Raw genomic sequence first — 18088 nt, 5'->3', positions numbered from 1 at the left:
TTTTCACATCATTTAACAGCTCAACGAGTTTATTTTTAATTGCGTCTACTATAAATAAAACCAAGTTTTGACCCCTCTCTGATATACGAGATAGTTTCATATGCCAGTCAAAGCTTCAATGTCAACATTTTGAGTGGATCAAAATCTAAAAATAATAAAAATATGCAGAGCTTGTCAGATTTTCATTAGACTCACTCATATTTTATTTATGAATTGCAAATTTATTTAAAATCTGCACAAAATAAAATTTGTGTATGGCATGCATAGTTTATTTATTGATGGCAAATAAATTGAAATTGAAATATGAAACAGTTGAGTAAATGATAGAGCAATAACTATATTATGCTGCCATTTAATGGAAATCTATTTATTTAACGATTTCAGTTTCGTTTTCTTAGAGTTTTCTAAAGTTGAGTGCATAGATATAAAATATAATTAAGAACTGCTAGTCAAATGAAAACTTTGCAGATATATATATTGATTGCATCTAAGAAAAACTTATTGAGCTAGTGGAAGCAGCAGCAGGAGCAGCAGCAGCAGCAAAGTTGGGATTAAAATGCTGTAACAATATTGTCGGAATTTGAACTTTTACATTGTTGCAGCATTTGGAAGTGGCTGGGTCTGTGCCACGACCGCAGAGTCGAGTTTGGGAGGCGTGCAGCCAACTGGAGCAGCCTGAACCGAACTGCACTTGCATTAAGCCCAATTGAAGTCGAAGTCAAAGTCAGAGTTGCTGTCAGTTCGTCAATAGCGTCAGTCATCGCTCTTTCCCTCTCTCTCTCTCTCTCTCTCTCTCTCTCCCTCACTCTGTCTAGCTCTCCTGGGTTACCTGCCTGCCTGCCTGTCGTTCTGGCATTAGCAATTCAAAACGTTGTCGGCCTTTCGAGTGCAGACGCAATTTGAGTTTTGGGCTTCAAGAGGTTTGCAGAGAGAATTAGAGTGGGAGAGCGAGAGCCACAAAATGTTGCACTAATTGAAGTGGCGGCCGCCTCAATGCGCTTATGCAGCTTGCTGGGCATAAGCAGAGCCACGTTTGTTTTTAATTAAGCCGTCAATAGTCAAAGCTGCAAATCAAATTTCACGCTAATCGCCAACATTAAGCAGCCACATCAAAGCGCAGCACAAAATCAATTATTCAGTGTCTGACGTGGGCACGAGATGGATGTGGCCATCGTGCCACCAAAATCAAATTAAAGCCGCTTATGGCTGCCTGTCTGCGCCAGAGTCTCGATGGGGATGTGGATCTGGATGTGGGTGTGTCTCAGCCATTTTATGGCACACTCCGCAGCAACAAATTGTCGTAAAGTTAAGCGAATTTATTGCCATAAATTATGCAGGAGCCAAAAGGAAACCGACTCGCAGTAACTGGCACAAAACAATGCGCATAAAAAACACCAAACAACAACACGAACAAAATGGCGACGACGACGACAACGACGACAAGAAGGCGCAACTCCTACAACTTTCACAATGACTTTTCGTTTGACTTCAAAAATGATATGGCAACACTGTTGTTGTTGTTGTTGCTGTTGCTGTTGTAGCAATTCGTGGCCTTGTTGTTGTATCTCTAATTCAATCTGCATGCTTGTCGCAAACATCTCATTCTCTCAGTGTTTTGCGGCTCTGGCATAACAGGGCGTATGCGCAATATGCCACAGCACACGACATGACCAAGCACCAACAACACAGCCAGCTGCTAGGACAACACACAGATCCAGCGAGCGAGAGGGGGGAGAGGAGAGCAAAAAAAAAAAATGGAGAAATAGAATTCGGTTTGTTAATGCTATCGCCGGCTGTGTGCAGCCTAATTTGGATTAGTCTCTAAGCATATATGAGCGTGTGTGTTAGTGTGTGAGGGAATTACGCTTGTGATATAATGCAGCTAAACAAATCGGATGACAGGGAGAGAGGGAGAGGGACTGCTGGGAACAGAGCTGGGACAGTGAGTAATGAATGCAGGCAAACAGACAGATTTATTCCTAGTCTAGATCAACAAATATCACGCTGTGGCATTACGTAAGAACTAAATAACTATCCCAATGACTAAGCGACTAGCAGATATACTCTATAGTTAAGAGGCAAACTAAATAATTAGCAAATATCTTGCATAGATAAGACTCAGATGGAGAGCTGATAAATAAAAAATAAAAAATAAATAAATTATGAATGTCTGTAATTTGTATGTAAAAAGAAAGTAAAAATAAAAAATCAATAAAAAAAAACTTTCAACTGTTGTTTACCGTTCTTATATGTATAGGGTATTTATAAAAAGTCAACACACTAATGGCAACGCACATACAGACACACACACACTCTCACATATGGACACTAAGCTGGCTTACATATGCTGGAGGAAAGGCGTGCCAATAAACTCATTTCCATTTTGTTGAGCCTGCGTTGGTTAACATTACAATCACAATAAATTTCAATGTCTATCGAATGTAGAGCTTCTAAAACGCCAACACATAGCTCGAGTGTGTGCGCGCGTGTGTGTGTGTGTGTCTGTCTGTTTGTGTGTGCTATGCATTATGTATTATGTGCGCTGTCAACAATAAATTCCCATGTAAGCAAGTGATATTGACAGCACGAGTAGAAGAGCGAACGACAACTCGGAAAATTATATGCACGTACTTAAAAGCAGGAGCTGCCTCTCGCAACAACAACAGCATAAGCATCAGCAGCACCAGCATCAGCAGCAGCAGGAGCAGCAGCCAAACAGGATACAGGATTCATAGCATTTACAGGATTCAACGCGAGGCGACCATTCACATCGACCATACAAAACAGATGCCCGCTGTTTACATAAACACATTGGCACACACACACACACAGTACAGCAGCGTATGTGTGTGTGTCTATAGGTGTATAATGGTTAGAGTGTGCTGCATACTTTTGGTCAGCTCTATATAGTGTTTACACACTGAGAGAAATGAGAAATGAGGGCATGTTAAACTTATGGATTATGACAATAAATTATAATTATTGTATATTGAGAATTGGCATAGGTTAGAATAAACAGAGAGAGAGGAGGGCAAATTGAAGGATAAGAGGTAGAGAAATTCCTAATATTATTAAAATATTCTATTGAATTGATTATTTTTATGGACGACTGTGAAAAATATGAAATATGTATGCTATTTCTACATATGTATATTGATAACATTAGTAAATTATAAATATGTTGTCCTGTGAGGCTATAACTGATGTTTTTAAAAATATTGCGAGAGTTAACTGATGCCAATGGAAAGGAAAGTAATTCCATGCATAATTCTATATATATATTTTTAAATTATTATATATTTATATATATACATAGGAAAAAGGAAAGGAAAGTAATCCCATGCATAATTCTATATATATATTTTTAAATTATTATATATATATATATATATATATATATATATATGTATATATTTTTGCTTATAAATCTTCTCTTTTATTTAGATGAATTCAAAATACGGTCTTCATCGAGGTTCCACTTCCATTTGGATTGCTTTTAATATAACTCCCTTAGACTATATAACTGCCTCTTCAATTACTCAAGTGTTTCTCTAATATCATAGTTTATTCTTTTTTAAATTTGACTTAAATTGTATTTACTCAATTTCAACAGCATTTTCACACAAATTGTTTATCTCAGTGTAAGCCATGCCTTTCAGCTCAATTCGCAGCTAATGCTTCTTCTCTCCGTGGGACATGTCAATCGATGTTAATTTATTGTCAATGCGCATTTACCAAATGTGTGGCATGTGTGACACAAATACCAACTAACCACGTTGTATGTGTATATGTGTGAGTGTGTGTGTGCGTGTGGCTGCACGTACATAACAGTTAGCTTGCGTGTGTGTTTGTGTGTGTGTATAATAGTGCGTTATGCAAACTGTAGCTGCTGCCTTTTGCTAAAGCACGTGCGCCATATACTCGTTATTAATCAACAAAGCAGCAGCAGGAGCAGCAGGAGCACGAGCAGCAAAAATGGCTGTGTGCAACGTGCTGCTGTTGCTGCTATGGTTATAAATGCAATGGAATGCGGCTTATTACGACAACAACAGCTGCAGCAGCAGCAGCAGGAGGAACTCAACATTTGCTGCAGCTGGACCAATGCCTGCCGCATTGTGTGGCAGGTTGGCTTTGAGCTATGCAGATATTTGCATATTTACCGAGCTGCAACAAAATCTCATTATCTTGTTGACACGCCTCAAAAAAGGGGCCGACGATTGTGCTCCAAACCAGACCAGACCAGACCAGCCCAGCCACGCCCCCAGTCCAGATGTGTAACATGTGTTAAATGTGGCTGCAACAGCAGTAGCAGCAGCAAGTGGCAGCAGCCGCAGGCAAACATAAATCATTCGCCATGTGCGTTGATTAACTTGGCCCTCCACCACTGATTAATCTAAAACAACTATGTGAAATGTGACACATTAGGCGGCCGAAAATTTATCATAATTTATAAACAGACGCAACGGCACCAGACAGCAACAGCCAAAGGACTAGCCGAAAGCCTTTCATTGTTATCCATTAATAATACAGTCGAAACACAAATGACACTGGCTGCAGGCACGCAAGTCGCAAGGACACTCGGCTGAACAGAAACTCAAGCTCTATGCGACGACTCACTGCGAGTCGTAAAAGGATTTTAATGTTCTCCGAGCAGCAGCAAGGTAATATGTGTTTAAGAGCATTGAGACTGACTCCTTCAATTTATTTCCCCACTCATGTTTCTACTTTAATTTATATTTAATTCTCTTGCTTCTGCACACTCTTTTCATTTATTTTATATATCATTTGTGGTTTGACAGCAGTTTGTTCTTATTATTACATTTACAAAAGAAGCTTAGAATTGGTGAGCATGGTAAGCATTCAAGCATTTGTGAATGTATGAAAATCGCATTAGAAGGGAACGGTTGGGTAAGATGGAAAGAAGCTGGGCAGAGGCAGCTCAACTGGAGCTGGAGAGGGAGCTCTTATTTATTTTGATTGATACAAAATCATCAGCTTGGAAATAAACCCAATTGACCGCTTGATTCTTTACGCTCTAGTCTACCGAACAAAATTTTACTCGTAACGCTAAGAGCGAGACTGAGTCCGTAGCGATATGACTGACGTTCGTATAATGAGCTCACACTCACACCTACGCAATTGTTTAGCGAGAAGGAAGTCTCATACCAATACTTATACAAAAGACACTGCGTTTCGGCCGGGAAATAAACAGAGATCGAAACAAAGCCGATCGCTAATGAATCTGTTAAAGAAACGATGCTATCGATTGCTCTCTGAGTCTTTTCTTAGAGCGTGACTAAACGACATTTATTTGCATTCAAATCAGACTCTAAAACCCTTTAAACTATCACTTCAGCGCTGCCAATCGCTCTTGCCTCACATCCGCTGATGTCGCTCAGGCTCAACTCATGAAGACTTCAGCTGCACAACTTTGACTCGCTGTCTAGCTGCTAGATCATATAAGATTAATCACTCAGTCCTCCCACGGGCATCTTTCAGCTCGTCTCATTTGTGACGAAATGGCAGAGAAAAGGCAACGTAGCTTGACATTTGAGACGTTTCGTGCGCGGGTATTTTGTATATTTTTATCAAGCATAATTTTAGCGAGAACTTTTGAAATATAGAAAAGCCGCAGAGAGTTGTACGCTGCAGTTGCTTTAAGGCGGACAGCTAGTTACACGCTTGCACGGGGCAACGGAGCGTATAATAAATTGCATTTGCCTGACTCCAGTAGGCGGAAGGGAGAGAGAAAGAGAGGCCGGGGGGAGGGCAGCTCATATACACATGAGAGGCGACGTTGGCGTTTGTCAGTTGCATAAAAATGCCAACTCATACGAAGCAGGACATGCCAACTCAGCCAGGACATGCAGCGCCGCAACGGAAATGGCGCAGAAAGAAAGCGTCAGAGCCTGAGGCAGGCAAGGGGAAATTAGAAAATGCCACAGTGTGAAAATGAACAGTGGGAGGGCGCAGAGAGCGACAGAGGGAGAGAAGGAGGGAGAGTGAGTGTGACAGACAGTTGGGTCGACTGACACACGCTTTGGCTACAGCTTCAGCTTTGGCCAGGCTCAACACCGACAACAGCAGCAACAACAACAACAACAACGAGTTTTTGGCAACAGTTTTGCCAGTTTTATTCCCCTTTATGTTTTTGTTGTCTTTTTTTTCTTTGTTTTGGCCCAATCTCAGCGCCGAAACAAATAGCCAAATATGCCACACATTCAACTCCTTTTTTCGGGGCTTTTGCTTATGCAAATTCATGCGAAGGCGACGTTTCGGACTGTGGGCAAAGGACATCTCGTGTTGATTTAGTAACAGCAGCAGTCAACGTGCTTCGCATTCGCCAAAGGAATTGAATTACGCGCCTCGCTTTAATTTCATTTTCTCTATTTTTATACGGGTTTTTTTTTATTCTTTTCGCTAGCAATTTTTATTTGTGTTTTCCTTTGAGTTTCTAGTGTGCTGAAGCGCAGCAAAAAACAGAAAAAAATTATATATATATATGTATATATATATATAAATGGCAAATGAACACGAGCAAAAAGTGACGTCAGCGACATTGGCAAAATGTTTAATTAAATCTGAGCGGGGCAATAGAAAGGAAATCGGAAACCGAATAAAGAATTTAATTAAACTTTATTTTTTTCCGTCGTTTTTCCTTTTTTGTTTGCCGCAAAGGGAAATGAGGGATGCAGTGCACAGCGAGCGGAATGACAGCGCAACGTATTTTAATTAGTTTTTTCTTGCTTTTTGAAGTGTAAATGTATGTGTGCGTGTGTGTGCGTGTGTGTGTCAAAAACAAATCAAAAAGTGTGCGTTAACAATTGATGTTGGGTCTGTGTGCGTGCATGAGCAACGGCTGTCAAAAAACTTTCAAACAAAATGTCGCTCATATGTCAAACACACGCACAAGCACACCACACACACACACACACTAACATACCACTAAATACACACACGCACACGCTCACATTTACCACATAAGCAGCAGGCTGTACAAAAACAACAACAGCAGCAGCAGCATAATCTGGCCTGTTTACTGCATTAACATTGGAGGCGCATAAACAAATGAGTTTTCAAAAGTTAACTTTGATCATATAAGCTGGGCTTTGCTTCAGCCCAAAACGTGGCGAATTTTCACCTGTGCACATCACGCTTTTCCTACGAAAGAAAAGTTGATGATGTGTGCGCAAAGGCCATAAATGCCAGCCTCCACACATCAAGAAGTTTCTGTCTCTGTTTTTCCAATTGAAGGACCTACACTTCAGCTGGCTGTCAGAACAGATAAATTTCTATCTAGCATAAGCATTCATCAGCTTCCATTCGAATTATGTATATACATATATATTTAAAGTTTATGCTATTGCCGCCAAATGTATTGATAGATGGATGAAAATGTTCAATAATTTCTTTGTTCACATATAAAACGGAGACTTAAGAACGGGAAGTTTAGATTATTCCAGTTGGAATTGAATCTAAGTCTTATAGTTGGGATAGAAGCAAGAAGAGCTTGCATTAAGATAGATAAATATACAAATTTATTATAATTTATAATTTTATTATATTATATTTTATTTATTATTTACTAAGATCTTTCATTTGATTTCCTTTCTGACCCATCTAGCTTCAATCTATCAAAGGACCTATCTCAACTTCTCTTCGCACTCAAGCTGAATGCACACTTGACAAAACTAAACCTTAAATAGTGCTCACACCAAGAGCCACAGCACGGAGGCATAACTAAAATTTCGGTAAATCCCTGCCGTCACTTGAAGGTCAATGCGCTAGGGGCGTGCTCATAATGCCGGATATATAGAGCACTCAAAATGTCAATCATTCATAGCAGCTGCCCACATTTTCCAGCAAACTTATAATTTGCAGCATGTCAAAGAGGCAACAAGGTTAAATCTAATCTGCTGGGACTGCTGGCCGTTGCTTAAATTTCTTGGCATTAATATTTAAATTTATATGTTTAGAGAGAAAATATGACTGGTTTTTAGTGCTGTGAAATTTACATATTTTACTTTGTTTATGATGCGCACATCACAGTTTTTTGGCTGCTGTTAAATATAACGCATAAAAAAAGGCGTTCGCTGACACGCCCATAGAATTACGCTATAAAAATGTAGCCAAACAGGCAGGCATATATATATATATATATATATATATATATATATATATATATATGTGTGTGTGTGTACTAAAACTGACCGCAAACTTGCATAACAATAAGTTTTTCATTGCCTGTGTACAAATGGCATTTTAATATGCGCTCAACTTCATGAAATTTGCAAATGCAATATGAACAGGAAAACAAAATGAAAATGAAAATGAAAATACATTTAATAATAATAGAGGAAACGGAAATGAAGTGCGGCGGCACTTCCAATGGCTCTCAATGCTGCCTCAGCACAAAATCTGTTGACCCAGGTCAAGAATTGTGCAATTTAATTAATTCCTCTGCATTCAGCATGAGAATTTGCATTTGATAAATTTGCAACTTACCCCGCCCCGACCGCCGGAGCCTTCGCTGCCATCGTCATCGATATAAATCTCTTCCGTTTGCCGTCCTAAGTTGGGTGCGGGCGCTGCTACCGAAGCTTTCACAGTTTTCTGTAAATAAAGAAAACACATCAGAAATTAAGAAAAAAAAATGAGAAGGAGAAGGAACAAGGGAAAGAGACCCAAAGTGTTCACATCTCAAACATGACGCAAACTTTTTTAATATTCGCCGAAATTTCAAGTTTTTCTTTGTTTTCTCTTGCTTTATGCAAGCCTGCACTATTCTATATGCATATTTATGCATATATACATATATATTCAAATATTTGCAATTCATTAATTAAAGCACGAACAAGAGAAAAACACATATTGAAATTCGTTGAAGTATATTTAATAAAATCTGCATTTTGCACATTTTTAAATAAATTCTTTTGTTGAGGCTCTTTGTGGCTCACCCAATTGCCTGACCACAAACAATTTGCATTTATTAAGAACAATGCGAATGCGACAACAATTGCTGCTGCAGCGACAACAATTGCTGCGGCAACGACAACAATTGTTTAACAAATGCATTTTTAATGATGCCACTGTAAAAATCAATATAAAATTTGGCCAGGATGCGAGGGCAGCAAAGACCATAAACTAGGCTGACAATTGAGTGTGCTTGACTAGCAGATACTCTGTAGACAAGGCCTAAGTGGCATTCTAGAGGTAAAATAATCAAACTATTTAAGAAATTAAGCTATTGAAAACTGTCTAAATATTATTATTAATTTTAACAGTCACTAATAAATTTTTTTTAATTTATAAAAAATATTTATGCGGTGCCTTACACCAAAGTGGACAACTAGATTAACTGATTAACTATTTAGAGGCATATATATTTCTCTCTCTAAACAAATATTCTATGCTCTTTATCTATATATACTCTATCATAGCTACACTTTTCTGTCTATTTCCAGGGTATTAAATTTGCCCATTACCAGCTGTTGGCTGCATAATTAATGCGCCCACACAGCTGACTCGGCTGTGTGGGACCTGTGCGCGGCTCTCATTAGGGTCACGACTTGAGCAAAGTTTACGAGCTTCAACAAAAAAAAAAAATGTATAAAAAGCGAAGAGGAAGAGTGCATGAAATAAATGACTTTATACGCCATAAACCAATTTTTTATAATCCCCAGTGGGCAAGTTTAAACATTCAACGCGCTGCATTGCAGATTAGCCAAAAGTCAAAAGTTAGTTTAGCAGCCGCAGCCACTGGAATAAACCAGCCAGACCAACCGCTCACACACACACACACACACACACACTGACACAGGCACACATTGGCCCCACCTGACATTGTCATTCATTCACGTTTTTGCCCATAGGTGTGAATAACCGCGCGCAAAAGAAAAATAGTAGAAATAATAAAAAACCTCAGATAAACACTTCATCTTCAGGGCGGCAGCTACAGAGCTTTGTGGTTGCGCCTTCAGTCGAGTTGCGTTCTGCCAAGTTTTGCATTTGACTCGGAAGAGGCCAGGACAGGATGGAACTGGCAGGCAGGAGACACGTATCCTTTGCATTATTACGAAGCAGACTTCTTGCTCGACGGCGGCTCTTCTGAAGTTTGTCCGTAATAGCGCTGGGTGTGTGTGTGTGTGTGTGTGGTTAAAAGTTGAATGCCTGGCAAAATGCATTTACCATGTCTTTGGCCCCATAACGAAGAGCCGTGTGCATTTACTCATTTATTTATTATTGTGTTGCATTTATGCAGAGGACTTTGGAGTTTAGTCCTTCATTACGAACACGCATGTTGAAGCAACGGATCAAGGCAAAAGTTGTGTAAAGTCTTTGACAGAATACCTGCAGGTGAGTTGCTAAATACTTGCCCACACACACATTCACAATTTAAGAGCAAGGGGATGCGCCAGGCGAGAGAGAAGTGAAGTGTGAAATGGCGTGAAGTGATATGAGAATAGGTAACTTTAACTTGAAGAAGTCTGAATTCATTTTAGTACAGCTAAAAATTGCTGTGAGAGATGAGAGACCACAGCGAAAAGCAATTTGAGAAGCAATGCACAAAGCGGAGCAGAAGACAACAGGAAAAGCTATTAGGAAAACAACGAAAAAAGCAAATTGTTAAATTAAGTTTGAGGCGAACGAACTGCGAGAGGTGTCAAAACAACAGTAAATCGAAAATAGGAGAGACAAGATTAACGAATGCCGCCGCAGGTAAAGATAGTAATAAATGGAAATGGCAAACAGAAAAATTAAATGGAAAATTGTAGAATATTACTAGAGCAACAATTTTACAATACAAATCATCAGCGTAAGAAAATTCATTTCCAAAAACTCAATCTATTAAACGTCAAGTCAACGCACTGCTCTTTTCCCATTTCACTTACAAATAATAATAATAATCTCTGTAATAGAGCACAAAAGAGCAGAAGAAAAATGAAGAAACTTTTAACTTTGTTGTTCTAATTTTCAGCATTGCTGAGCAACAGCAGCAGTAGCAAAAAAAAATAAATAAAATAAAAAATATATATAGCAGAAGCTGAGCGAAAAGTTTGTCAAATTTGAAACGTTTATGCAGTGTGGCCCAAACAATCTTTCGGCCAAAAGGGATTCCGCTGGAAGTGTTGCCCAACATATTTCGCATATTTTTCATTTATTTTCAGCTATATGAATTTTTCACTGGCAACAATTTGTCAGCCAGAATGATGATGAGGCTGTGGAGGCGGGCGGCGACTCCTGAAATTGAAATGCAATTGTGCGGGGCAGCCATATAAAGCGATGCAAAATGTTGTTTGGCACTTTCTGACAAATATAAATATGCGAGCAAGATAAAAAAAAAGAAGCAAAAGCTCCGCTTTTGGCATTTTAGTAAGAGACTAAAAAGGGAGCAGAAAGTATTGCCAGCCAGGCGATAAATCAATATAAATATTGACAGTTTTACAGTTACCTCACATGTGCCCGGAGCGGGCGTGGCTCTGCGTAAATGCGTGTGTGTGTGAATAAATATATAAATATAAACTTTTTGTTTACTTGCCAAGAATAATATTAATTTGCTCGCGAAACATACAAAAAGCTGCACTATTTACGAACAAATATAAATATTTGAATGCATTGCATATTTTTGAGGATATTACAAACATTTTTTTTTCAATTCGGCAAAATAGTCAAAGCATTTAAGACTTTAAGTTATATCGCATCAGCTGGCAGCAAAGCCGAAAGATACACGTTTTTCGGGCTGTGATTTCGGCTTCAATGCGCTGAAAATAGGTCAGGCGCAGCCAACTTAATAAGCACATAAGCCATGTTGGCGTTGCCAGATAGCCTTAAGCTGCAATTTAAATTAAATAAATATAACAAACTTTAGAGCGGATCAGGTTGCATTAAGGCATTACGGACAAGGTAGGAAATACAAATATATTTTGTAAAGAAATTGAAGAAGCAATTTATATTTCGAATATATTTTTATTATTTGGTATACTTATTTTTAACACCTTAATAAATTGATTCTACAATTCGCAGCCAACTTAGCAATGCTATGAATCATCTGGACTCAACACTTTATAAAGATAGTAAAAAAAAAAACATGTATAGCTTGCAGCCAACTTTAATTGTATTAAACGTTGCCAGATCGTGAAAAAGTCGTTTTATTTCAATTATTTTTATCTTGATTGTAATTGTTAAATGTGTTCATTTAATTATGGCCACAGTTTTAATTAATTAATAGCTCATTCGCTCTGCTTATCCGCTTTGCAGGCATTGCAATTGCACATGAATTGGTTTCTGTCAACCGCAAATGAAAGCAGATTAGATAAATGCCATTAAAATTGCATACAAAATGTTAAATAAAATAAATTGAATAAGAGTTGGAAAAACGAAGTATAATTTTATTTATTTCTTTTTTTATTATTATTAGTATAAAATCAAATAAAATATACTTTAGCTAATAGAATTTTTTAGCAGCTGCTGTGCATTTTTCGATTGTCAGTTGCATTCGTTAAGCTGCTTGAAATGAGCAACAATGGCAACAGGAGAGGCGCCGAGGGGCAGGGAGAGGGAGAGGGAGACGATGGTGGGTGGGTAGATATCAGCTGTCCGTTGTGCAATTGGATTGAAAGCTAAGAGTGCTATTAAAGCTGTCCCTGGCAGATAGACAGCCAGTCAGGCAGGCATTCAGTCCGGGAGGCAGGCAGGCAACCGGCTGTCAGTTTGCGGCGCCGCAAAGTAGGCAATGAAATGGAATCGATTGCAAATGCAATTTGCTGCACGTATACGCAGCGTGAGCAGCTCACAGCTCACAGCTCGCAGTCAAAAATAGAAGAAAAAAAAAAACAAGCAGAAAGAAAGCCAAAAGCCCATGGCACATCAGCCCCAAGGCTCGCACACAATGTGGCAGGTCAGCAACAGCCACAGCAACCCGCAACCAGCAGAGATCCATGTGGCAGCTACTTGTCTGGGCTGTCTTGTTAGGCTGGAGCGCAGTCAGGCGACTGCCATATGCCAGAGCATATACATAAATAATGTATAAATATGTCGACACTTTGCGTAAGTCGTTATACATTTTCATTAGGGCGTATGTCTGACTGCCACGCCCACACACTACTATGCCCTCGCCTGTTTAGCCAAGCGTGCGTCTTGGCCATTAAGGTGTCAAGCCAGTGCGTGCGTGTGTACAAGTATATGTGCGTAAGTCTGTATGTATGTGTGTGTCTGTATGTTAAGGGTAACTGTTTTGGCCTCTGGGCTTCAACAAATAAAAGCAAATCAAAACTTATTATGCTACGCACACACACACACACAGATGTATATGTTGGGTAGGCCGTGTGCAAAATCTTTGTGTGCGTCGCATGTGTGTAAGCTTGGGAAAACTTTTATGTTTATTGTTGCTATAAAAACAGGAGAAAAAGAAAGACTGCAAATAATACGAAATTCGAGAGCTGATGGCCATTTTCCGCTCGAATTTGTGCATAAAACTAATTGAACAGCAAAATTATTGTACACCCCGAGGGGCAGATAAATATGCAATAACAACAACAACAGCAACAGTAGCAACAGCAATAATTTGTGAAAACAACATTATCAAATTTATGCAATGGCTGCTAATGAGCGACAAATATTTATATTTTTTAGGCAAACAATGCAATTAGACCAAAAATTCTAGCATGACGGGCAGGAGAGGGAGGCTGAATGAAATGCCAGCTAACGCATATGCAAATAAGGCTAAAAAGGTATGTCAGAGATCGAGTGTGTGTGGGTGTGGGTGTGTGTGTGTGTGGCCCTGAGTGTTTGACTGTCAAGAGCCAGCATAAAGTCAAAAGACGGAAATTATTCGCACACTCACTAGAGCGACAGAGTGGGAGACAAAGACAGAGTGTGAGTGAGAGAGAGAAAGGTAGCGTAGTTGCAGCTACAATAAAATCTAAATTGACAGTTGGCAAGTTAAACGAAGTGCAGAGACAAGACATGACTGACAGACAGCACACACACACACACACACACACACACACACACACACACACACACACACACACACACACACACACAATGCAAGAGGGCAAAAACGACAAACGACTCGAAAAGTATGCCACAACTGTAAGACCCACGCACACACACACACACGCACGTTGCACAGTGTAACACTGACCTACAGCGTTGCCAGGTGACCAATTTTGCTGACAATTGTGAAATTCGCCAAAAAAAAAGAGAAGAAATATATATATAAAAGGAATATAAAAGTAAACTTACGTCTGTCAAGCGTTCGCTGAGTGCGCGCGCCTAAAAGCTGCCAGCGCTTTACGTTTGTTTTTGCGCCTTTACGCGAATTTAATGTCTGCGGGTCGGCGAGGCTTTTTATCACAACAATAACGACACACGCACACACTGGCACATTTACACATAGACACACACTCTAACTGACGTCTATAACAGTTACTTTGAATGGGAGATGCGCCCTGGCGCTGCGCTCAAAGCAACCGCACACTTCACAAGAAGGTTTCAAACTGACGGCAGACGCTATCTTTTAGCCGCCTGCTAGCCAAGAGCCAACAGCCAAGTCAAGCTGCAAGAGAGCGTCGCATGTGTTGTGATAAAAACACACACACACAATCGCACTCACACTCACACTCATACAGCCATGCAGAGGCGCAGAGACACACGCTGGGGTGCCAAAAATGCTTTTGGTTCAGTGGAGATTGGGCGGGCGTTTGAAATTGGGTCGGTTCTGTTGTATGTTGTTGTTGTCGCCATTGTTATTGTTATTGTTGTTGGGATGCTGCAAAATGGCCGCTCACTGCGCATCCTGCGCAGCCTGCAAAACTTCATATGAAAGCATGGCAAGCTAGTACACGAACCAAACAGCTGTTTGAACTTGCTATAAATAAGACAAGTGCTGTTACAGCCAAGACAGCAACCAAAGAGTTGGTTATCTGTTAAGTTGATATAAAGTCATTGTACAGATGATATTATAAATATGCAAATATATAATTTTGCAAATAATAATATATTATTTATAATTTAGTGTTATTTAAAACATAAAAAGTTATGCTATTGACAGTGCGACTTATTTTGTCGTTAAATACAATTAGAAATGCCAGTTTTAGTTAACACAACAACCACACTGTGCTAAGCCATACAATTTTAGTTTTGCATTAATATTTTTTGCAATTGCTGTCAACTGAAGCTTGAACTATTTGAGGTGAATTTTAAAAAGTATAATTGTAAAGTATGGTATTTGGAAAGACTTGAAGTGCAATCCTTCGCCATAAGGAAACAGCAGACGTATGAATTTTAGCTAAGACCATAACCGAGTCTAGCATTTCCACAGCTTATGCAATAGGTAGATGCTGTTAAAGCTTCCAACTGCTGAAAGGATGTTTATGGGTGAGAAAATTTCATATACTAATTTCCCATCAAATGCAGCTTTTGATACAACCTTAGCGGATACAAATATAAGCTTAAACAACTGTGAATGTGAAAGCAGACACCTTTAAATTGCATAACTTAAAATCTATCAGAATTTTAAGCGACTGCTTAACAGAATTAAACTGCTGACACTAAAAGCTAACTTCAGTAAGCTAACTTCGCTGTTAATTAACAGACCTGCTTTCATGCAAAATCCACAAAAATATATTTAACAGTTTAATGTAAAGTGCAGCTAACAGAACAGAGCTCTAAAGAGGACAGTGAAATACAACAGATGTCGCTTTTGCTAATGTTATTCAACAGACCTTACAGGCTAGCAACAACAAAAGGAATTTATGAACAAATTTAACACGCGTCTCGTAAACTTTAGATAAATGTAACGAATTTGACAATGAAGAAAAATTATCATTGACAAAAACAGCAGCAGCAACAGCACGAAGAACAGGATCAACAAGAGCAACAATTGCAATGAAAAAGTTGTCTCGTTGCCATCTCATTTCCGTTGATTCAGCGCCTGTCGCAGAACGCAGAATGAATTACAAGTGTCCATCTTCATAAAACAAGGCGTCGGAAGGTGGCTGTCAAAAGGACACGTCGGCTACGCTGGACTTTGGCTTTGCCGCTTGGCTTTTCCTATTAGTTTCGTTTAATTTGGGCCATAAATTACATTTTTCATCTACTTAATACTTTTTAATGATTTTCCGCGAGCTGCTGCCCCTGCCGCTGCCGCTGTTGCTGTTTCTGTTGTTTTTCTTTTCGTTCTCTCTGCACTGTGTCTGCTTTCATTTTTTACATTTTTCAACTTTGTCACTGGCTATTTATCAGGGTCGGAGGAGCGGCGGTGCGGGTGGGCGAAGCGGGCGCACAGACAGGTGCGTAGTTCTTGTAACAAACAAGAGCTCAAGTTGAAATCGCTTTAATGAGCTTTTTTGTGCAACTTTCGAGTTCATTTAATTGTATTTAAAAAGCAAGCGCCAAAAAAGGACCAACATACACACACACGCACATAATTTGTGGTCAGAACAACATTTGCCTAACGGCCAAGCAATAAAAATAAATTATTTTCATCTAATTAGCGGCAGGAGAAACGCGCTGACAGAAGCCGCGCAACAAAAGACAGACCCGCAGTCGAGTTCTTGATAAATGCCCAACTCTCACGTATGCAGGAAGAGCGAGAGCGCGCGGGGTGATTTGAAAGCCAGATATAATAAAAATTAGGGTGTATAGATATGTGCGAGAAGCCGAAGGGAAAATACTCTTAAAACATGATTCGATTTTAAGACGAAATAGAAATAAAGAAATATTCTTTTGCCCCTCTCTGGCAAAATAGCCTCTGCCTGCAGTGGTTAATGGATATAAAAGCTAGAGTAGAAAGGGAAAGTTGGGTCTGTGCTGTTTGAGCTCTTAGTGATACTCTTACAGGAGATATATGACCCAACGGGTCGGAGAAGTGCATTTAACTGTTCTGGTTCTGTCTCGACGGCATAAATCAATTTTAATTGCTTGTGCAATGTGCAAAGTGGGTAAAATAAAATGGCCAAAAACGAGCGGGCCACCAGCTAAAGGCAACAGGGCAGACTGGCCAGCAGCAGACAGGCTGACAGGAAACTTGAATCAAGGACTATACACCGACTGATAAAATGGCCAACTCCATGAAATTCGCATCGAAGTGGCAATGTCCATATTACTCTGACTGTCTGTTAATTCTCTTATCGAACAATGCAGCAAATTAATGAAGCGAAATTGAATTTGACCAAAATGTTTTGGGCCGCCTGAATTCAATCAACGCGCATTTTCATAAATTCTGCATAAATTGGCCCAAAGGACGCGCCACTCGGCAATCACATTCGAAAATTGGCTGAAAACTAATTTCCAATTGGCCCCAAACACAGACACAGTCGCATAAATAGTTAACTAACCTTTTACGCCAGACTACTAAGCTTCAGGTTGCTCACTCTAACTCTTTCGCTATCTCTCTCCCTCTCTCTCTCTTGTGCGTATGTATTCATATATGAACATTGCATAAAGCTGTGCACATGATAAATGTTTCACTTGGGTAATCAGTTTACATAATTAAAATCAACAAAAGAGGAGTTTACAACTGGCAGATACTCTACTCGTCAATAAATATACCATACTTAATAGATATACCATTAAATTCAACTTCTCACTAGATAGCTCTAAACGTCCTTAACAGCACAAGAAAATTTATATCACTTGCATTCAGCTGTTTTTGACATTTTGCATAACCTTACAGGGTATACAATTAAATTGAACAGTTTCAGTAATTTCCTCTCCATCTATCTATCTCTCTCCCTCTCTCTCTGTGTGCCTCTTTCAGATTTGCGGCTGCTGGAGGGAGCAAAGCTTAAATTGGCTCCAACAGAGTCTTAACTAAACGTTTATTCTCATATCCGGCTGTTGACGACTTTTGGCAGCAGCCAACTGCTTGAGTTGCTCTCAGGTGGCTCTTGGACTTAACAACTAAGTGAGCAGCAGCAGCAGCAGCAGCAGCAGCAACAGCAGCAGCAGCAGCAGCAGCAGCTCCACAGAATTTTCTTCATTTGAAGTTTGAATGTTGCATTTGTGTGTATGATACACACACACACATATACCTTTATATATTTCGTTTATATAGTATATTTAGATTTTAGTTTCATGAATG

General features: G+C 39.4%; 3 protein-coding genes across 6 annotated transcripts in view; 1 reads left to right on the top strand and 2 right to left on the bottom strand.

The window, feature by feature from the left end:
* Sdc (Syndecan) overlaps positions 1–18088 on the bottom strand; it is a 137219-nt gene that overhangs the window by 17052 nt on the left and 102079 nt on the right. For all 4 annotated transcript variants that reach the window (XM_018104539.3, XM_089262358.1, XM_089262359.1 and 1 more), the window contains exon 3: positions 8506–8613. In XM_018104539.3, coding sequence (XP_017960028.1) covers positions 8506–8613 — 108 coding nt within the window. The remainder of the gene's footprint in view (positions 1–8505; positions 8614–18088) is intronic.
* cv-2 (crosveinless 2-secreting protein) overlaps positions 1–18088 on the bottom strand; it is a 141457-nt gene that overhangs the window by 67804 nt on the left and 55565 nt on the right. The gene's annotated exons all lie outside the window — the stretch shown is intronic.
* Positions 1–18088, top strand: part of dom (domino helicase) — a 131514-nt gene that overhangs the window by 107209 nt on the left and 6217 nt on the right. The gene's annotated exons all lie outside the window — the stretch shown is intronic.

Source organism: Drosophila navojoa, chromosome 5 (assembly GCF_054131105.1).
Source record: "Drosophila navojoa isolate 15081-1374.11 chromosome 5, UAZ_NAV_1.0, whole genome shotgun sequence".
Lineage (NCBI taxonomy): Eukaryota > Metazoa > Arthropoda > Insecta > Diptera > Drosophilidae > Drosophila > Drosophila navojoa.
Note: the sequence above shows the minus strand (reverse complement) of the source record. Positions and strands in the feature narration are given on the sequence as shown.